The 22,596-nt window shown below is 43.9% G+C and overlaps 1 protein-coding gene across 2 annotated transcripts in view; it reads left to right on the top strand.

The window, feature by feature from the left end:
- PPP6R2 (protein phosphatase 6 regulatory subunit 2) overlaps positions 1-22,596 on the top strand; it is a 156,263-nt gene that overhangs the window by 109,320 nt on the left and 24,347 nt on the right. For both annotated transcript variants that reach the window (XM_084615637.1, XM_084615636.1), the window contains exons 17-22: positions 6,227-6,284; positions 7,860-7,987; positions 10,514-10,689; positions 12,842-13,004; positions 13,365-13,453; positions 20,535-20,742. In XM_084615637.1, the coding sequence (XP_084471763.1) occupies positions 6,227-6,284; positions 7,860-7,987; positions 10,514-10,689; positions 12,842-13,004; positions 13,365-13,453; positions 20,535-20,742 (822 nt within the window). The remainder of the gene's footprint in view (positions 1-6,226; positions 6,285-7,859; positions 7,988-10,513; positions 10,690-12,841; positions 13,005-13,364; positions 13,454-20,534; positions 20,743-22,596) is intronic.

Genomic DNA, 22,596 nt, shown 5'->3' with positions numbered 1-22,596 from the left:
TCTTAAAAACCTCAAAGGAAGGAGATTCCATCACCTCCCTAGGTAACGCATTCCAGTGCTTCACTACCCTCCTAGTGAAAAAGTTTTTTCTAATATCCAGTTAGGCTATGTCTGAGTTCGAACCCTGGGCTTACATTGCACTGTAGACATTCCCTAAGCGATAATGACTCTGCAGCTGTTATGTAAGAGATGCTAATAAGAAGCTTACAAGAAGTGGAAGGTTGGACTTATGACCAGGGAAGAGTATAAAAATATTGCTCGGGCATGTAGGAATGATATCAGGAGGGCCAAATCGCACCTGGAGCTGCAGCTAGCCAGAGATGTCAAGAGTAACAAGAAGGGTTTCTTCAGGTATGTTGGCAACAAGAAGAAAGCCAAGGAATGTGTGGGCCCTTTACTGAATGAGGGAGGCAACCTAGTGACAGAGGATGTGGAAAAAGCTAATGTACTCAATGCTTTTTTTGCCTCTGTTTTCACTAATAAGGTCAGCTCCCAGACTGCTGCGCTGGGCATCACAAAATGGGGAAGAGATGGCCAGCCCTCTGTGGAGATAGAGGTGGTTAGGGACTATTTAGAAAAGCTGGACGTGCACAAGTCCATGGGGCCGGACGAGTTGCATCCGAGAGTGCTGAAGGAATTGGCGGCTGTGATTGCAGAGCCATTGGCCATTATCTTTGAAAACTCGTGGCGAACCAGGGAAGTCCCGGATGACTGGAAAAAGGCTAATGTAGTGCCAATCTTTAAAAAAGGGAAGAAGGAGGATCCTGGGAACTACAGGCCAGTCAGCCTCATCTCAGTCCCTGGAAAAATCATGGAGCAGGTCCTCAAAGAATCAATCCTGAAGCACTTGCATGAGAGGAAAGTGATCAGGAACAGCCAGCATGGATTCACCAAGGGAAGGTCATGCCTGACTAATCTAATCGCCTTCTATGATGAGATTACTGGTTCTGTGGATGAAGGGAAAGCAGTGGATGTATTGTTTCTTGACTTTAGCAAAGCTTTTGACACGGTCTCCCACAGTATTCTTGTCAGCAAGTTAAGGAAGTATGGGCTGGATGAATGCACTATAAGGTGGGTAGAAAGCTGGCTAGATTGTCGGGCTCAACGGGTAGTGATCAATGGCTCCATGTCTAGTTGGCAGCCGGTATCAAGTGGAGTGCCCCAAGGGTCGGTCCTGGGGCCGGTTTTGTTCAATATCTTCATAAATGATCTGGAGGATGGTGTGGATTGCACTCTCAGCAAATTTGCGGATGATACTAAACTGGGAGGAGTGGTAGATACGCTGGAGGGGAGGGATAGGATACAGAAAGACCTAGACAAATTGGAGGATTGGGCCAAAAGAAATCTGATGAGGTTCAATAAGGATAAGTGCAGGACCCTGCACTTAGGACGGAAGAACCCAATGCACAGCTACAGACTAGGGACCGAATGGCTAGGCAGCAGTTCTGCGGAAAAGGACCTAGGGGTGACAGTGGACGAGAAGCTGGATATGAGTCAGCAGTGTGCCCTTGTTGCCAAGAAGGCCAATGGCATTTTGGGATGTATAAGTAGGGGCATAGCGAGCAGATCGAGGGACGTGATCGTTCCCCTCTATTCGACATTGGTGAGGCCTCATCTGGAGTACTGTGTCCAGTTTTGGGCCCCACACTTCAAGAAGGATGTGGATAAATTGGAGAGAGTCCAGCGAAGGGCAACAAAAATGATTAGGGGACTGGAACACATGAGTTATGAGGAGAGGCTGAGGGAGCTGGGATTGTTTAGCCTGCAGAAGAGAAGAATGAGGGGGGATTTGATAGCTGCTTTCAACTACCTGAAAGGGGGTTCCAAGGAGGATGGCTCTAGACTGTTCTCAATGGTAGCAGATGACAGAACGAGGAGTAATGGTCTCAAGTTGCAGTGGGGGAGGTTTAGATTGGATATTAGGAAAAACTTTTTCACTAAGAGGGTGGTGAAACACTGGAATGCGTTACCTAGGGAGGTGGTGGAATCTCCTTCCTTAGAGGTTTTTAAGGTCAGGCTTGACAAAGCCCTGGCTGGGATGATTTAACTGGGAATTGGTCCTGCTTCGAGCAGGGGGTTGGACTAGATGACCTTCTGGGGTCCCTTCCAACCATGATATTCTATGATTCTATGATTCTCATTAAAAACACCTCCTCATCCCCGTCTCCTGAGATTATCACCCTTATAGGTTTCTGTCATTAAAAACAAATTACTTGCCCCATAACCTCAGCCGTGCAGAACACAATGCCATCCACAGCCTCAGAAACAACTCTGACATTATAATCAAAAAGGCTGACAAAGGAGGTGCTGTTGTCATCATGAATAGGTCGGAATATGAACAAGAGGCTGCTCGGCAGCTCTCCAACACCACTTTCTACAAGCCATTACCCTCTCGTCCCACTGAGAGTTACCAAAAGCAACTACAGCATTTGCTCAAGAAACTTCCTGAAAAAGCACAAGATCAAATCCACACAGACACACCCCTGGAACCCCGACCTGGGATATTCTATCTACTACCCAAGATCCATAAACCTGGAAATCCTGGGCGCCCCATCATCTCAGGCATTGGCACCCTGACAGCAGGATTGTCTGGCTATGTAGACTCCCTCCTCAGGCCCTACGCTACCAGCACTCCCAGCTACCTTCGAGACACCACTGACTTCCTGAGGAAACTACAATCCATCGGTGATCTTCCTGATAACACCATCTTGGCCACTATTGGATGTAGAAGCCCTCTACACCAACATTCCACACAAAGATGGACTACCAGCCGTCAAGAACACTATTCCCGATAATGTCACGGCTAACCTGGTGGCTGAACTTTGCGACTTTGTCCTTACCCATAACTATTTTACATTTGGGGACAATGTATACCTTCAGATCAGCGGCACTGCTATGGGTACCCGCACGGCCCCACTGCATGCCAACATTTTTATGGCTGACTTAGAACAACGCTTCCTCAGCTCTCGTCCCCTAAAGCCCCTACTCTACTTGCGCTATATTGATGACATCTTCATCGTCTGGACCCATGGAAAAGAAGCCCTTGAGGAATTCCACCATGATTTCAACAATTTCCATCCCACCAACAACCTCAGCCTGGTCCAGTCCACACAAGAGATCCACTTCCTGGACACTACAGTGCTAATAAACAATGGTCACATAAACACCACCCTATACCGGAAACCTACTGACCGCTATTCCTACCTACATGCCTCCAGCTTTCACCCTGACCACACCACACGATCCATCGTCTACAGCCAAGCTCTGCGATACAACCGCATTTGCTCCAACCCCTCAGACAGAGACAAACACTACAAGATCTCTATCAAGCATTCTTACAACTACAATACCCACCTGCGGAAGTGAAGAAACAGATTGATAGAGCCAGAAGAGTTCCCAGAAGTCACCTACTACAGGACAGGCCTAACAAAGAAAATAATAGAACGCCACTAGCCGTCACCTTCAGCCCCCAACTAAAACCCCTCCAACGCATGATTAAGGATCTACAACCTATCCTGAAGGATGACCCAACACTCTCACAAATCTTGGGAGACAGGCCAGTCCTTGCCTACAGACAGCCCCCCAACCTGAAGCAAATACTCACCAACAACCACATACCACACAACAGAACCACTAACCCAGGAACTTATCCTTGCAACAAAGCCCGTTGCCAACTGTGCCCACATATCTATTCAGGGGACACCATCAAAGGGCTTAATAACATCAGCTACACTATCAGAAGCTCGTTCACCTGCACATCCACCAATGTGATATATGCCATCATGTGCCAGCAATGCCCCTCTGCCATTTACATTGGTCAAACTGGACAATCTCTACGTACAAGAATAAATGGACACAAATCAGATGTCAAGAATTATAACTTTCATAAACCAGTTGGAGAACACTTCAGTCTCTCTGGTCATGCAATCACAGACATGAAGGTCGCTATCTTACAACAAAAAAACTTCAAATCCAGACTCCAGCGAGAAACTGCTGAATTGGAATTCATTTGCAAATTGGATACTATTAATTTAGGCTTAAATAGGGACTGGGAGTGGCTAAGTCATTATGCATTATTTCCCCTTGTTTTTTTTCTCCCCCACCCACCCCCCCCGACGTTCTGGTTAAACCTTGATTATCATGCATATTGTAGGGAGAGTGGTCGCTTTGGATGAGCTATTGCCAGCAGGAGAGTGAGTTTGTGTGTTTATGGGGGTGGGGGGGTGAGAAAACCTGTATTTGTGCTGGAAATGGCCCACCTTGATTATCATGCATATTGTAGGGAGAGTGGTCGCTTTGGATGAGCTGTTACGAGCAGGAGAGTGAGTTTGGGGGGGCGGGGGGCGGAGGGTGAGAAAACTTGGATTTGTGCTGGAAATGGCCCAACTTGATGATCACTTTAGATAAGCTATTACCAGCAGGAGAGTAGGGTGGGAGGAGGTATTGTTTCATGGTCTCTGTGTATATATAATGTCTTCTGCAGTTTCCACAGTATGCATCCGATGAAGTGAGCTGTAGCTCGCGAAAGCTCATGCTCAAATAAATTGGTTAGTCTCTAAGGTGCCACAAGTACTCCTTTTCTTTTTGCGAATACAGACTAACATGGCTGTTACTCTGAAACCTATCTTATAACGGTATTTCATATAGTGTTAAAAAGTTAGAGATCTCCTTCCATTTTGTGAGACTTAATTTCAAATAGAAAAATGCTAGAGGCTGATGGCCTTAGTGACCTGGTGATCAGTGGAAAGGGGCAGTTTTTAGCCTGGAAAGCTCTATGGTAGCACAATGATTCTGAGTCTTTTGCTGCTCCTGATGAATCTGAGTTATTCGGAAGTTCATTGTTTGTTCTCTTCATAGCAGAGCTTAAGTCACTACCAGGTCCTGAGTAAAATAACTCTTTTCAAATTGCCATTTCATTTTGTATGCCAGCTTCAGATGAGTTTGTGCCATCTTTATAGTCACCCTCAAGAAAGTACCAACCAGTATGTCCTGAAAGCTGTCAATACCATCTAGCTCGGAAGGTCTCAGCAACCTCAAAGTTCTAGGGTCTCCATTAGAATGATATTCAAATAAATGGAAGCTACTTTTCAGTGTGAAGGGAGAATCTTAGATATTCTCTAGCCTTTTTCTTGAGCATTGTGGTCATAAGGACCGTTAATAGGGTCAAGAAGTTCCAATCCAGCATGCAATTGACTGATTATGGGGTAATCTGATTGTTTTTCCCATTTTTGTAATAAAAATAGAAATTAAATCAGTTATTGGGGAAAAAGCAGCATAAGTTCTATCGGGAGTCATGTAGAGACCGTTAATGTAAAACTGAAGCTGATGGAGAAGTGTAGCTGGAACATACTATCCATTCCCATGAGGATGAATAAGAAGGGGGAGAGAATAAAACAAAAACTGTTCCAGTGTAGGATATTTGTTGGTGAAACCTATGAAAGAAGTGACTTAAGATATAATTAAAAATGACCCCTTTTTTAGTGGGATGGTCATTTGAATATTTTTTAATATTTTACAACAGATGCACTAACTTAATAGCTTTAATTGATAACATTTGAGACATAAATAACACTGCCCAGATTTAGGCATGTGTAGATACAGAGTAAAATTCCCCTCCTCAATCAGCTGCACTTCTGCTCTGTGGAACCCTCTCCGGTTCTAGTAATGGTCTCTCTTAACCTAACTGCCAGTGTGAGCTGTTTAATGGTTTTTGTGATTTGCATCATTATCCACTAAGGACTTAGAGCTGCTACATAAGTGATCAGTGAGGACGGAACATGATTATATGAGATGCTCTTAGAGGTTTGTGATCAGCTGGAATTGGCTTTATCTTTGGGAGCTTTGTCTCTGACTCAGTTGAAGGAACTGACTGAAATGTTTGCAGGCAGCATTTATGCTCTGCAGGAGTTTGCATGTGACAGCCAGTAGGGGCTTGGTTTGTTCTCTGTCCTGCTACATTGCTCTATACGGTCAAAATACTTTATGAGCTAGGATAGTCCCACTGCTAAGGAGCGGAACAAGATCTACAAGTGATACCTGCAAAGAAGCAGAAATACAAGTTTACGTTATTTTTCCCTCAAGGACTAGAGTAAAGAAATCATTGGGTTGGAATAATACAGCAGTGAGTGTGCAGAGAACAGCAGAGAAGTTGGGTTGCAAAGTCTTTCTATGTTTAGTTGTCTTTGTACCTGTTGCTCCAAGCCCTTATGCAGATTTCTCTTTGCAGTGCACCTTTTGACCGGATTGCAGAGATAAACTTCAACATAGATGCGGATGATGACAGTGTAAGTGGGGTTTTTGGATATTTATTGAACAGGACTGACTCCAGCAGGTCAGACCATGCTTGAATCAGATGCAGCCATTTGCATCTTGGAGAAAAGGGGTGCTGTATTTTATTTATGTAGTAAAGAAAAAGATGCCCCAGTGCCTATCTTCAAGCAAGGGAATCAGGGCACTGAAATCACCGTACTATACAATTCTGTTGCTCTTTCAGTCTGCTGTTGCATCGTCTAGCTCTAAGACTCCATTACAGGAGTGGCCACTGGAGCTGGACGGTGTGCTTCTGTCTTCGCTAGCAAATGCCCTATGAACCTGCTGTAGCCCGTTGTCTCTCCCTGCCACCCTTTTCATCTGTTGAATAGGATTAGAGGTTGGTGAATAAAAATATTAGAAAATTGGTTCGTTACGAATCTGAGTATTGCCACCCCATCCTTTGCCCCTCCACCATACTTTCCTGAGTCAGCACCTGTTGTGGAGCAAGTGAAGAGTCCCCTACACATCTGTTTCCTGACAAAACCTGTTCCATTCAGAACTGAGGGCATTCGATTTCCTTGGTCTTAAAACGGCTTCTTTTAACAACTTCCCTTACACTGCTCAGGGAAAAATTAGTTCCTTCTCCCCTTTTCTCTCTTCACATCACAGGCAGCATTTCTGAGATGCAAAAATTCATTGTGTTTTGCTTGAAACTGCTAACTAAAACCTGCAACCCCAGGTAGCATTTAATATGCTTAGCTGTGTTTTCCTAACTAGAGAGGGGGTTTTTTGGTAGTGACATTTCACTACAGCTCTTGTTTGTAACAGTACATCATCTCATAATTGACACATACTTAGAACCTTTTATCCAAAGATCCCAAAGCACTCAATGAACTTGGCAAACTGATCACAAATTGTATATGTTCAGAAATATGTGACTTCACCAGCCACTGAAATGCAGCCACTGCTGGGGTGGAAAGTGCTATGTGTTGGACAGAGCCAGAGTTCAGGAATAGCACACCAGTTAGCATTACAGGGTGCTTTAAGCAGGAAGAATGTAATTACTCCATTGAAATTTAGCCTGAACGCCGAGATTATGCTGTGGGAAGTTCATTTGTCTTTGTGGAGTGGACTGTATTCATGACATCGTCTCCCTCTTCTCAAAATTCCAAACTGGAAAATTTGTGAGTGAATGCTTTACTTTTTCTGAATTATCTCTGAGGCAACCCCCCATGGCAGAGAAGCCTCCCTACCACAGTGGGTGAAGTGGAGAGATTTGTATGACAGGATGACTATGAAGCAGCAAGCAGGGATACCTTTTATTTCAGACGCAAGCCAGGCTGTGACAGCCTTATTTCTTATTTGGTCTCTTCTGGGCTTCCTGCCTCCAGGCTTACCAAACCTCTTTCTGACTCTTGGCCCTTCCACTTCTGTATATTGCCTGTTCCTTATCCTGGGTGAAAGTAAAGTGAAAAGTGTACATATTACGTCAGGGGGTTAGATGTACATGGACACTGTGCTTTGTGAACTCTGCTCTGCATCACCAGTCTAGTTGCTTCCTCCCCCAGAAATCCACAGAACCTGATTTCTGTTGAAATTTGTTTTAGCCAAATGCATCCCTCTTTGAGGCCTGCTGCAATGAACGGATACAACAGTTTGATGATAAAGAGGAGGAGGAAGATATCTGGGAGGAGAAGGAAATAACCTATGCAACCCAAGTCAAATCAAGAACACGGTAAGGTGAAAGCAAAAGGTCTGTCTTTTTTCTCTGAATACTGTCAGGTTGTATATTCCAGTTCATTATTCCTTATAAATATGTGCTTTGGAGCCTGTTGCTTGTATAAAACAGAATGGTTTTATATGAGCTGCTCCTACAAAGAGATAATTGCTTGTCTTAAACTTAGAGCAAGACACCTGTCATGTACAAATGAGGCCAGGCTTGAGGGCATGTAACAATGGGGGGAACACTAGGATACACAACCAGTTGTGGAGGAGAGAATCTGCCTTTATTTGAAGAATTTTTTAGAAGCCATTCCTTTTCTCACCTCCTGGAAACTGAGTGTAAAGCCCAGGTCTTGTTCCAGAGGATGCGGTAGAGAGAACAATGATTGGTTTGTTTAATAAGGGAGAAGATACAGGATTCTTTTAAAAATTGTGAAGACAAGAAAAATTTGGTTTTGGTCAGAATTTAGCGCCCTTACATGTTGTATAGCTGGTACTGTAATGAATTTGCAATCCACCCCTTAGATTTATTAATTATTTAATAATAAATTCTTCTATAATAGCAGTTTTAAAAGATGTGGATAAATTGGACAGCAGAAACAACCAAGAGGCCGAAATTGAATTGGAATGGGTTCCCTAGGGAGGTGGTGGAATCTCCTTCCTTTGAGGTTTTTAAGGTCAGGCTTGACAAAGCCCTGGCTGGGATGATTTAGTTGGGGTTTGGTCCTGCTTTGAGCAGAGGGTTGGACTAGATGACCTCCTGAGGTCCCTTCCAACCCTGATATTCTATGAACTGTGTGAAATGTATTAATATTCTCAGTCCAGTTGCTAATGGACAATTATCTGCATCACACAAGCCACCAGGTCAGGTGGCACTAACTTGCTTGCTGTTCTCGTTCTGAATCTCGATTGAGATTGAACTCACTTCCCTGGCCTAGAAATGATTCTCTAGGACAGGCATTAGGTACTGTAGAGGGTTTGTGTGGGGAAGCTTGCCATGCTGCTGCCTATGCGTTATATTTTGGAAATAAATACCGTAGAGGACTTCAGTCTCCAGGGCAGTCAGTTCCAGCACCTTTATCATCTGCGAATTAATAAATCCTAACAGGATGGGTGTGATCATTCTTGGTGCCAGTGAGAATCAGCCCTTCAGTTAAAATCAGTGGTGCACACTGTAACACCAGCTAGTTTGATAACTTAACTTTCTTGGATGTAGAAGGGGACAACTTCCAAATCGAATCTTTTTGTTTTTATTAAAGATCATTTGTAATGTCAATTTTATTGATCCTTTGCTGACTTGTTCTGATGCTTCTTTCTTGTTGTTCTGGACTGGTCACTCATCCCACCTTTTCAATCATTGCAGTATGGAAAATGTAACTGAGTAGAAACTGTGTTTTAGTCAGTTTCCATTTGAGGTGTGTAAAAGGGGAAAGATTTGTTTACTATCCTGTGTAATTTTTGTTTATAAATAACAAATACACTCCCTCCTGTCCAACTCTCATTTTCCCCAAAATCTAAGTGAAGAAAGTAGTCTTATGCCACTGAAGATGGACCTATATTAATTGAATTAGGCCTTCTGTCTCCTTTTTGTATACAAGGTTGAATGAAAGATCAGAAATATGTAGCTGCTGCAAGTAGGAATGAAAATTGTGGGTGCAATAAAGTCATAATTCACATTTGATTGGAAATGTAAGTCAGACTTTTAGTGATCACATGAAAATTGATTTTTCTATTCAGACTCAATTGTCTTGAAAATGCTTGTGTGTCTAAATTAGAATATGGAAGATAGTTTGCATTCATAGTGTTTTATATCCTCAGGATGCAATGCACACATTAGCAAATTTAGTCCTCCTACCCACCTCCATTTTACAAGTGTGGAAACTATGAAAGAGTAATTTAGTGACTTCTGTTGTAATTAAAAAGAAATCTATGAACCATACTGTACAATGTATGCCGTGATCTCCATGAAAAATCTGCCCTCCCTTGCATTCTGTATTCTTCCTCTTACCTTCCCACCCACTTCTGTACTTCGGTCTCTTGCCTTGTTTGTTATGTTTAGTTTAGAGTGAATGCTCCTTAGGGAAAGACTGTCTTTCGATATGCTTGTAAAGTGCTGTGCACACCTGTGATACTATTGTGAATAATAATTAACTTATGAGAAATGATTCAGAATTGTTTGTAAATTTTACTTAGAGATGGCTCAGGGAGAATTTCTGAAGGGTGTAGTAAATACAGCAGGGATTCTATAGGGGTTTACGGGAATATAAATGGGAAATTATGGGAAGAAACTACAAAACAGAAAATTTAGGCTGAATGTTAGGCCGAAATTCCTGAAGGACATTTATTAAACTGAGGAATATCTCCTGTAGGAAGCCCTGTCATTTAGGATATCAAAAACTACATTGATCAAAGCATTAAAAGACACACATTAAGGAAGCATCCGCACTGCCCCTTTCTTCCCCCTCCTGATTGGACTAGCAAGTAGGCGGTGGACTACATGGCCTAATAGGTCTTTCTAACTCTGATTTCTACGATTCAGGTTTGGAGTATCTCAGACCTCAGAAAGTTCCTCAAAAAGTGATCTAGAGAATGGGGATCATGATGGCAGTGTGGACTCAGAAGAAGAGGAGGAACCAGAAGAACAAACAACACCTCTCACTGAGAACACCAACAAGAATAATCCTTCTGAGCAGAAAGACTCTGACTCTACTGAAGGTAAAAAGTTCAACATAGCATCTTAATTAAGTCTCCAGAAACATGTCTCAGGCAGCCTTTCCTGGAGGTCTACCACTTGGGTATATGTATAGCCACCTGCAAGCCACATGACTACTGAGGCTACTCAGTAGTGTAGCATCAGCAGCTGGGAAGTAAAATGCCCATTGTGAATTTGCATCTGCGTATTCCTGCCTTAAAAATGTTGGAGGGATTGGATCCTGCAGATGCAGAGAGCTAGAGCTGCAAGATTGCAGTGTGCCGTTCAGTTATGCTCTTGGACCAAGCAGGGTGTAATTACTATAACAGTATCAATTTTTATTACAAATCAACAAAGAAGATATTAAGTGAGAGGACTAAAGGCGCTGTTATTTTTTTTCAAGCGGTGTTGCTACAGAAGAACTGATAGCATTGTGCAAGTCTACTCCTTTAAAAAACAAACACTTTCTACTGCCATTACCTACTGTGAGTGTTACAAAAACACAGATATTTTTCAGGCCATCATCTGAGGGACATTGACATCCAGGCCAATTAAATTAAGAATATTTATACAACAGGCACTTTCTGTGGACAGTGTAATTGGTGCAATTGTCTTTGTCTAGAAACTAAGTTCAGATATTAGTACAATTTATGAGTGAATATCGGTTTGGTGAATCACCTCCTAATTTATGTGTGCTTCTCAACCACTGATGTATTTGACACAATACACATTGTATTAAGAGAGGTACTGCATTGCATGTCAGGAAGCAAATCACTGTTAGAACTGTGTGTCTGAAACTGAGGAGCTAGAAGGATGTTCTAGTAGATAAGGCAGTGGACTGGGACTCAGGAGATTTGGATTTAATCCCTGGCTCTGTTGTTTGACCACCTGTGTGACCTTGGAAAATCTACCCTGTACATCAGTTCCCCCCTGTAAAAATGGGGATAATAGCACTTCCCTACTTCATAACGACATTGAGAGGATGAAATCCGTTAATGATTGACACATTCAGATAGTATAGTGATGAGGGCCATATAAGTACTGTGACAGGGTCAGGCCAGATGGCTACAAAAGAGTGGTTGAAGGTAGATACATTAGTTCCAGGTTAAGCAGGTCCCTTTTCCCTGGGTAAAATAACAGGGACTATTCCAGAACACTCAGGCACTTTCTAGAACTAATTAAGGCAGGCAGGCTAATTAGGACACCTGTAGTGAATTGGGAAGCTGCTATAATTAATTAAGGCGAATCAGGACACCTGGTTTGAAAAGGCCCTCACTCCAGTTAGTGAGGTGCGCGCAAGGAGCTGAGAGTGAGAGGGCATGCTCCTGGAGGACTGAGGAGTACAAACGCTATCTGGCATCAGGAGGAAGGTCCTGTGGTGAGGATACAGAAGGTATTGGGAGATGGCCATGGGGAAGTAGCTCAGGGAGTTGTAGCTGTCACACAAGTGTTACACAAAACACTATAGACAGCTGTGATCCACAGGGCCTTGAGCTGGAACCTGCAGTAGAGGGTGGGCCCGGGTTCCCCCCATCCCCCAACTCCCTATTGGATATAGGAGGAGTTGACTTGGACTGTGGGTCCCACCAGAGGGGAAGGTCCCTGGCCTGTCCCCCGACCCTTTAGGTGGACCAGCGGAGACTGTGGGGATTGTTCTCCTTCCTTTTCCCCAGGCTGACCAGTGATGAGGTTAGCTGAGTGAACGGCAGATTTGAGCCACGAAAGTGGCCAAACTGAGGGCTACTGTGAATCTCTGAGGTGAGCAAAATCCTCCAATAAGCGCAGGACCCACCAAGGTAGAGGAGGAACTTTGTCACAGTACCTAGATAGATAGAAAGGTGCCCAGATCTTGCCTGCAGCACACTGTGTGCCTGCAGCTAGTGCATTGCAGTTAAAGAATTTTTAAGGCCATCTTTCTTAATAAGTGCTCCCCTATTGTGGGGTTACAATATTTGTCAGAGAAACCAATTTTCAGATAATCAATAAATGGCCTGATTTCTTTCAACAACATGAGACTCATCTACAGTCCTCCTATAGATTCCCACAAGGATTCCCACTGCACAATCTTTGTTTTTCCCTCCGAGAATTCCCCCCCCCCCGCCCCTTTGACTTTTTTTGTGAAGGCATAAGGTTGTACAAAATCTAAGCAACTTCTGTTTGTCTTTGTACTTTCAGGATCTGGGTGGACAGCTGTGTTTGAGCCAGTGAATTCAAAACCCCCAGCACCCTGTGTGGCCATGGATGTTGGATCAAGTGTATGGGATTCAGCAGCACCAGAGACCGCCACTCCTGAGGAGAAAGGATGGGCAAAATTTACAGACTTTCAACCTTTTTGTTGGTAAATGAAGCATAAATGCCAATAACATCTCCACAAATTCTGTGTGAAAGAATGTTTGGAGTGTGGTTGTATGGAATAACTGGCTAGGGGTCTGCACTGTAATCTTTCTTTTCTTTTCTCTAAATATTGTCTGTGTGGATCTGGATCAATACTCACACCTCTGTGTTTGCACTGATTGAAATCAGTGGTATCCATATCTCATACTATGATACTGTATATATTGTCACTGTTGCAAGGCTCTGACTATACTGTAAGTTATTAGGGTTGCTTGTAATAACTTCTTTTTTAGGAGTTATTTCTAAGTATCCTATATCAGGACCAGAGCAGCTGTGGTTCATTCTCAGGTCTTTTCTTTTTTAGCTCAGAATCAGGTCCCAGATGTAGTTCTCCTGTTGATACAGAAAGCAGTGACTCAGAGGGAAACCCCAAGCAGGGTCAGGACAAGAACTGTAAGTGGCAATAATATTATGAAATGTGAAGGGATTCATTTGCATCTGTAATCATTTTGAGTATTGCCTAACATCCCAGGTTTGTGGGGCAAAGTTCCTGTCCAGTGCTTCCTCACAGATGTTATTTGATAGATCCACTTAGACATATTAGAGCTCCTGAATGTGGGTTCAGCCACCTAACGAAACAGTAAGTGCTGCTACTTTGCATGGGTTTACACGTTCCTCAGTAATAAAGTAAAAAGAACAGGAGGACTTGTGGCAACTTAGAGACTAACAAATTTATTTGAGCATAAGCTTTCATGAGCTACAGCTCACTTCATCAGATGCATTCAGTGGAAAATACAGTGGGGAGATTTATATACACAGAGAACATGAAACAATGGGTGTTACCATACACACTGTAACGAGAGTGATCAGGTTCCACTGAATGCATCCGATGAGGTGAGCTGTAGCTCACGAAAGCTTATGCTCAAATAAATTTGTTAGTCTCTAAGTTGCCACAAGTCCTCCTTTTCTTTTTGCGGATACAGGCTAACACGGCTGCTACTCTGAAACCAGTAATGAAGTAGTAACTTGTATGTTTATAGGACACGGTTAAATTGCGGAGGCCCCACATTTACACCTTGTAAGCACTGTGCTGTAGTAGCAAATTCCTTCCTGTTTCTTTCCAAGTGTTCCTTTATACAATCAGTTACTAAAAATTGTAATACCACAAAAAGTGATCTTTGGAATCTGGATTCCAGTAGAAGTCAGAGGATGAAAGTAGTGACAGAAGAGACCAGAAAGTACTGGATAGCTAGTGAGATTTTTCTGTCTAATTTCTTGACCCCCCCAAAAAACGGGGTGCGGGGGCAGGGGGAATAAGCGTTTAAACCTCTGAATTTTTTATAGTTCACTCAATGCTAGTTTAGAGCTTGATTCTCCTGTTAACCTAGAAGATTCCCTCTGGTGCTTTGGTTTTCAAGTCCTCAAACTGATCTTACTGGTATCAGACAAACAAACCTCAAGACATTAATGAACACCAGAACATCAAATCAAGAAACTCCTGGTTGCATTTTCACCCATCTTAGATCAAAACACAGTTTTACGAATCAGTAGTAGAGACACAAATTTGCCCCAATCTTGTCACAGTTCAGAACATTAAGATTATTGGAGGTACTTATGAAAATCAGGATAGATTCCCAGTGTAGCTTATTTCCACACATGCTTCTAACTGTGTGGCAGCACAGTCTTTCTAACCCTCCGATGACAGGTCTCTTTTTTGAGCATGGGTCAGTGTGGAGCCCATTGTGGGTGTACATGCGCATGAGACTGGATTCTTTTGAATAGCAGTGTTAGTCAGGGCCATGCTCACACCCTATGCTCCTCATGTTCCCATGAGAGGGCATAAAGGGTGGAGTGGCTGCAAACCTCCCTTAGTTCCCCCTTACCACCTGTGCAATGAAACCCAGGAAGTGCCTGACTGGTACTCTGTTCAGTTCTTTCAACCCAGTTAGTGAAAAGTTCTGTCTTCACACCTGTTTTCTCTGAAAGATGTTGCTTTAAAAAAAAAAAAATTGATAAGACAACTTCCCTGTACAGTGGGACAAGACACTTTGTGCCAAGCTCCATGTCTCACGGTGAAGTCCAAGCCCTCAGGGTTCAAACCCTGCCTTCCTGCAATGGACTGGTCTCCATCAAGGATGGACACAGCTGATACCATTTCTAACTAGGAGATTGCCACATCCTGGATAAGTGCTCTTTGTGTGAGTCCTTTTCTGCCAGGACCCACAAGTCCAGGGACACATGGCTGAAGCGGCATCTATTTGAGCAATCTGTGCAGGTCACTTTGGACCTAGAGGTAAATGGTTACAACCAGAGCGAGGCTGGATAAACCAGTCTCGGACACTGTCAGACACTCTTCACGTTCCGAGATAGGGTGGTGGGAAGAGAGTGAAAAGGATACCAGCAGAGTCTACGCCTCTGATGCTGACCACCTCCTCATCAGTGAAATCTCCAGTGTGTAAGAGCTCAGTGTTGACAGCCGTGGTGCCGAGCATCTCTGCATCAGTAGTTCAGGTACTTACAACTCCGGCTCCTCTATTGACTGCCCCAATTCAGGTAGAAAAACTGGCACCTGTGCCTGCTCAAAATGGGACACTGGATTGCATAGCTGGTCCGAACATAAGCACAGCTCCAAGGCCAAGGGAGGCTTCTGGAGGGAAGACATGGGACACCACTCCAAGATCAAGGTCCCTAAGCAGATTGGCAGAGCAGGAGGCCTGGCCTGGATGCCAGTACTGATCCCCATGACGGAGTTGAGCAAGGACTTCAGATGTCCATATCACCCTCGGAGATGTTCCTCATACCAAAGAGGTGGCTGGTAAGCATGCCATCCCTTAGCAATACCTTTCAATTAAGAGAGAGATTCCTCCTTACCATTGTTCCTTCTCACCAGCATTGAGCAGAGATTCCTCTCCCCGTCATTGGAGAATGGCCATAAGGAGGGTATTAACGCGCTCCCATTCAGAGTGCTGCCCCAACTGGCATGGGAGTGGTGCTTGGCCAGCCAGCCCCAGCTTGGTCCAGACTCATACAATGGGCCACTTTGGCCATATTAGTCTGACTGGGGGCTGTCCTTCCACATGCTGAGGAGCAGCAGCTCTCCTTCCTACATTCTAGAAAAAGATGATCATGTTTCTCAACAGCTTTTCTGTCTGGGCCACCACAGGAACAGGAGACGATAAAGGGACAACAACAATCCCCATATCCCACCAAAGAATCCTCCTCATTGCTGGATGAGGCAGTAACACCAGCAATAGATGATTTTAAAGCCTTCCAAGACCTCCTGCCCTGAACTGTGGAGATCCTGGACATAACGCTATGTTTCTACAGGAAGTCTCATAAACTCTTTGGTATCCTGGGTGTCACTGTGATGACACCGGCCAGAATTGCTCTCCCTAGTAATGAAGGTATCCTACAACCAGCCAAAAGGCTCTGGCAGATCCCAGCTATTCTTCTTCCCACCTCAGAGAAAAGGGATCAGGTGCCACCAGAAGGTTTTGAATACTTTTATTCCTGCCCAAACACAGGGTTCTTGGTCTTCTCTGCAGCTCAAGAGAAATCCACAGTCCATGAAAGGCCCTTCTAAAGACTATAAGAAGTTAGACCTGCTTGGGCAAAGGTACAAGGTACTGCCATTTGGACTGTCAGTGGTGCTGAGAGTCTTGCCAAATGCCTACTGGTGGTAGCAACACATATCAAAAGAATATGGGCATTCATGTCTTTCCCTGGTTGGACAATTGGCTGACTGGGTCATAACCCAGCAGGAGGCTGCCATGCACCTAAAAGTTCGTCCCCTCTGTTCCCTCAGCTGAGCCTGCTAGTAAACTCCAAAAAAAATCATTTCTTATCCCATCACAGATGATCGAGTTTGAGGAGTCCTGGTCAGTTCTGGTTCAACGAGAGCATACTTACCTAGAGGCAGGTTTCTGTGCTGCAACTGCTGGTGTGTGTGGGATAGAATCAAACCTGACAACGGTATAGATATGTCTGCGGCTGGTAGGCCATGGGTCATTGTGCAAGTATGTGACACTACTTGCCAAACTTCACCTGAAATCACTCCATTCTAGCTCAGGTCAGTCTATCCCCCAGCAAAGTACCAGATGAACAAGAAGGTGGTGATCCCACCGCACTCTGTCACAGACCTGAGCTGGTGGAGGGAACTCAGAACTGTGCTGTTCTCCACCTCCTCCCCAACAAAAACTTTAGTTATAGATGTGACAGGTACAGACTGATGAGCCTGAACCACCTACTAATACAAGGGACTTACTCCCCAGAGGACACCAGATCCACCAGGCCTTCCTACCTGTTCTTCAGAACTCCACAGTGCAGATCCTGATGGTCTACCCAAACAGATAAAGAGGTGCATGCTCATCTCTCCTCTGTCTGGATGCTGTCAGACTCTGGACATGGTGCCACCAGCATGGGATAAACGAGATGGCTCTTTGTGACACAAAGACCTCTCACTTAAGACCTGACAAACTCATTACACCAAACACATCTGACAGGTCTTTTATTCATAAAGAGTAACATGTAATGTACCTACAGAAAGCTTGTAAATTGTCAAGATTCATAATCAATGTGAGTTGTACATACAGAAAATATTTAAGGAATAATATATTTATATTGAAAGTGAGCTTTATGGACTTGGAGTAGAAATTAGTCACCAGGAGTTAATGTGTCTCAGTGGTGGCCCATTCGGGCAAGGGGGAATTTGGCTGATGAGGTAATGTAAGGCTCAGTTGTTTAGCCTGGCACAATACTAACGGGAAACCACCAGAGGCAACGACAAACTATCGAAGTCACTTAAAGATAGAAAAGAAACTTTACAACAAGATAGGGGTTTTACCTCTCTGTGAATGGAAACAGATGACTGTTTTCAGTATAACACAGAGGAGGGATAAGCACTCTTTATCCATTCACTGAGGAAAACCCCTTGTGGACAGAGCTGCTTTCACAAACGTTTGGATCCTAGTTCTTGAGAAACCAGCCAGCACTGCAGCAGATTGATCGGGGCGGGGGGAGAAGGATCCATTTTATTAGGTAGGAAAGGTGACTATTGATAAGTGTAGACCCTTGTTCACGTTTTATAGTTTTATTTTATGTTGTAACTCTTTCCCACCACTCTCTTATTTCTGGTTAAGTTCTTATACTTTCTCAAACCTTCTCGGGTTTTATTATAAGTGCTCACAAGTGCTGTGTGGTTTACAGGAGCAGTAATTTAAGGTAGAACTGGTATATTGGGATACACTGCACCTTGGGAGCGAGGATCTGGAATTTCTGTAGCCAGTGTGGGGTAGCCAGTGTGGGGGGCTGGGTATCACAGGGGAACGATTCAAAGGGACCTGGGAATTGGGGTGCACCTACTGTTGACCTGCAAGACGAAATTAGGGCTGGCATAAGCCCAGAGAAGAGTGCTTGAGTGGCCGAAAGTCTGGTGGTGGTAGGGTGCTGACACCTTGCTACCACAAGAAAGACTCCCTCTCGCTAGAGGCAGGAGGGATAACAAGGTGACTCTCAGTCCTGGGTGTCTTGAGAACTGTCACACACTTCACCTGCTGGGTGTGAGTAACAACATGGCAGATTTTCTGAGCAAACAGCTGATCTGTGGAAATCCATCATAGCACTGATGTTCCTGTGTTGGGAAAACCCAGTGATTGACATGTTTGCTGTTGTCATCAATGCCAAGTGCCAGAAATTTTGTTCCAAAGTGAGCATGAATCTGAGGTTGTTACGGGACACCTTCTTTCTGCAGTAGTCCTAGGTATTCTTGTATGTCTTTCCACTGACTTCCCTGAGTCCCAGGGAGGCTTCCAAAATCAGGAGACAAGGCTATAATTGTTCTGGTGGCTTCGTATTGGCTAAGACAGTTTTGGCTGATGGTCTGCTGCAAATATGTATTCGGCCTTTCATTCAGTTCCGACCCTGTCCAGACCTGTTCTCATAACAACATGGCCAGGTACTCCATCCAGACCTGAAGTCACTGTACTTGATGTCATGGCTGCTGGTTGGTTGAGTACAGTGGACAGAGTCTGCTTCCTACAGATCCAGGAAATTGTAAGATAGAGCAGGAAAGCATGTATCAGAAGAACACGCATTCATATAAATGAAAAAGGTTTTACAAAATGGGCTGCCCAACATAGTCTAGACCCAGTCCAGCTCCCTCGATACTACATATTATCAGCTACTTATTGCACTTCAGACTGGCCAGACTCTCGGTTAGCTCTGTTAAGGTCCATCTTGTGGTGATTTCAGTTTGCCATGTGCCTGTATGGTCAGGCTTGGTCTTCTCTCACCCCATGATATCAAAGTTTCTCAAAGGGTCAATATGCATTTGCCTACAGTCAGAGAACCTAGCTCTCCTGAGACCTCAGTCTAGTCCTGTGACTCATGGAGCCTCCATTTGAACCTGTGTCAGCCTGTGCCCTGCATCACCTCGCTCTGAAAGCAGTCTTCCTAGTGTCTGTTACTTTGGCCAGGAGAATGACTGAGCTTCAGACACTTATGGCTGAACCCTTCCCCCACCCTCAGTTCCATAGAGTCATAGTGATGCTGCAACTGCACCCTTTCCTTTCCTGCACATCGTTCCTAGGGTGGTCTCAGAATGTCATCTAAATCTGTCAATCATCCTGCCTCTTTTCTTCCCAGAACCATGCTTGGCACATGGAGGAAGGAAATGACACACACTAGATGTATCCAGGACTATGCTTTGTTACACTGACAGGATCAGATCATTCACACTATCTCCCTACCTGTCTAGAGTGGCAGCTGGATATTCTAATGGTCAAGTCACCTCCTCACAGAGGGTATCAAAATGATTAACACAGTGTAGCTAGCTGGTGTACCTCTCCACCGAACATCAGGTTTATTCCACCAGAGCTCCAATAACACCCTCTGCTTGCTTCACAAATCTGCCCATTGACTTTTGTCAAGCATTGTGCATTGGACTCAGTTGCTAGAGCAGATGCCATGTTCGAGAGAGGAGTAGTACAATCTCCGTGTCACTGATGCAGCTGTAACTCCTCATTCCCACCATTCCAAGGGGATACCGCTTGCCAGTCACCAAAAAGAGTTCCGCACAGATGCATACTTGAAGAAGAGAGAACGATTACTTACTCTACAGAAACTGTGTTTCTTTGAGATGCTGATGTCAGTGTGGATCCCACAACTCGTCCTCCATCCCCGCTTTGGGAGACCTCAGCTACACGAGCTTTGAATTGTGAGGGACCTGAAGGAGGGTTGTGGCTGCTCCATCCTTTATCGTTGCACGGGAGCACAAGGAGGCACAGGGTCCGTGTGCAGCCCCGATGGATGCTATCATTTAAAAAACAAACAAACAAAAAAACACCTCACATATGTGACACACATACCTGCCTATGGTGGGATCCGTACTGACAACATTTCAAAGAACCACAGCTGCTGTAGGGTAAGTAACCGTTCTGTTTTACTGAAAGTATTTGGGATATTTTGGGAGTTTTAGCAGTTCTTCCTGTGTTTCTGTTCATTTTTTTCATGTGAGTTATTTACTCTTTCTTTGCAGTCAGCACTGCCTCACCCTGTGTTTGGAATGTCTGTGTGGCAAGGAAGGCACCACTGGTGGCTTCAGACAGCAGCTCATCTGGAGGCTCAGACAGTGAGGAAGAGGAGGATAAAGCTGATATCGTCACAGAAACCATCAGTACAGGTTCAGGCCAGGAAACCATCAAACTCACCATGGATGCTAAGAACGAGAAGGCTGTGTTCACCAGGTGCGAAAGAAATCAGCTGGGGATGGGGTAGATATGGCCATTAGGGTTTGTAAAGTGTAATCTGAATCCAAATATGGCATAAGACAATTGGCAACTCACCTCTGGTTTAAAATCAAGTGTAAATCACTCATAGGATGCAAGGCCTATTCATGAAAACAAAGTAAAAATGTAAATGCATGGGAACATCCCACCACCAGCTTTTTATTTTCTGAGACCTGGTTTCTGAATGTTGACTGTAGGCAGTTTTGTTAAAGCTCTATGGCCTTGCTGGGTGCTGATAAATTAAAGTATTTATTACTGTTACACAAATGCTGTCTCAGTTCACAAGTGAAAATGTGGGTCTTGCTCGCTACTGAGTCATATTGCAAAACTACCACAGAATGGGCAATACCGACTCACATGAGATGTAGGAGTGGAATAGGAGTGCAGGATGCAAGCCAAGAGTGAGACCCGCTAGCAGAGCCACGTGAGGCTTCGTGTCATGACTAACACGTGGTGTTACGGATCAGCATTGAGATCGGCATCCCACAGAACTGCTGGGGGTGAGGGGTTGAAATGGCTCAAGTTATTGCTATTTCCTCATTTTCGGAAATTCATTCCTAAATTGTAAGAAGCACAGACCCCCAGAATTAGATGTTACAAGTCCCAAGGTTTATGGTAACTTATGAACAGCATCTTTGTGAGAGCCCTGAAATACACATCCTCCATAAGGTTTTACCATAAGACACCTCAGGTGAGAGGGTACATTTCACAAGTTCACAGTTCTTAAAAGGGGACTAAACCAAGCATGGGGGGGGGGGTAACATTTTGATAAGTGACTTAGACTCTAAAGTGCCAAAATCACTTTTGAAAATGGGCAACTTTGATAGTTTCTAAAATTTTACACAAGATCCATTTTTCTTCTTTCCAGTTCTCCCACCACATGCTTGTAGGATAAGAGCCAATTAACTGGGGGACCCAATATTTTGGAAAGCTTGCTAGGAGCAGATATTCACCCAGTGTATATAATATAAAGATTCATTGCCTTTTGGGGATGGTCAGTTTGAGGTCCCCGGTACACCTTATTACTCCAGTGAACACTTTCTGGGAATAAAGAAAGGTGGCTCATAAAATGGTGTGCTGAAGTAACATGGCTGTAAAACAAAGCAAAATCGCTGGAGAAAATAAACCAGTGACACATTCTGGTTGATCCAGTCTGCGTTGAGTTTTTTATATTCTGAAAATTTTTGAATTTCTATGTCAATACAGGCTGCCTTTTCTGCTGCAGACTTGAAATAAAAATCTGATGCATAAAATTTCATTGCTGACAAGCAGTTTGGTTCAGGAGAGCTACTTGGATAAATGGGACAAATTTCTGTGCACAGAGATGACATGGCCCAGCAGACTGTGCTTTCAGAGATCAGGCTGAAGAAATTAAAGGTGGTCAGTGTTGCTGACTGGGGCATCTGGGTTAGTAGCCCTCTCTGGTGTTCATAATACACTTGAAATAAAACATTTGGAACATATAGTGGTGGCCAACACTGTCTTCCAAATGTGTTTTTTCGTCTCTGAACCTATGGCATTTACAGCCGGAGTTGTGCTCTAAATTTAACTGTCTGTCTTTGTTCAGTTTAACACAACAGTAGTTTAAATCCTGTTTGACATTTTGCATGACTTTTACATTAGCTTCACTTCAGATTGGGAAAAGGGTATTCTTATTTGGATTAGCTAGATATGTCGTTGCCCATGACACTGCTAAATCTGAGCACTGTATTTTTAAATTAATGTATTTTAGTAATAAGGATCTCTCTCAGGTAAGTACAGTTATAATTTAAGAACCAAAACAACAAAGTTTCCAGAACCTGCTTTGTTTTG

The sequence above is a fragment of the Lepidochelys olivacea genome (genome assembly GCF_965140295.1).
Source record: "Lepidochelys olivacea isolate rLepOli2 genome assembly, chromosome: 1".
In the NCBI taxonomy this organism is placed as follows: Eukaryota; Metazoa; Chordata; order Testudines; family Cheloniidae; genus Lepidochelys; species Lepidochelys olivacea.
Note: the sequence above shows the minus strand (reverse complement) of the source record. Positions and strands in the feature narration are given on the sequence as shown.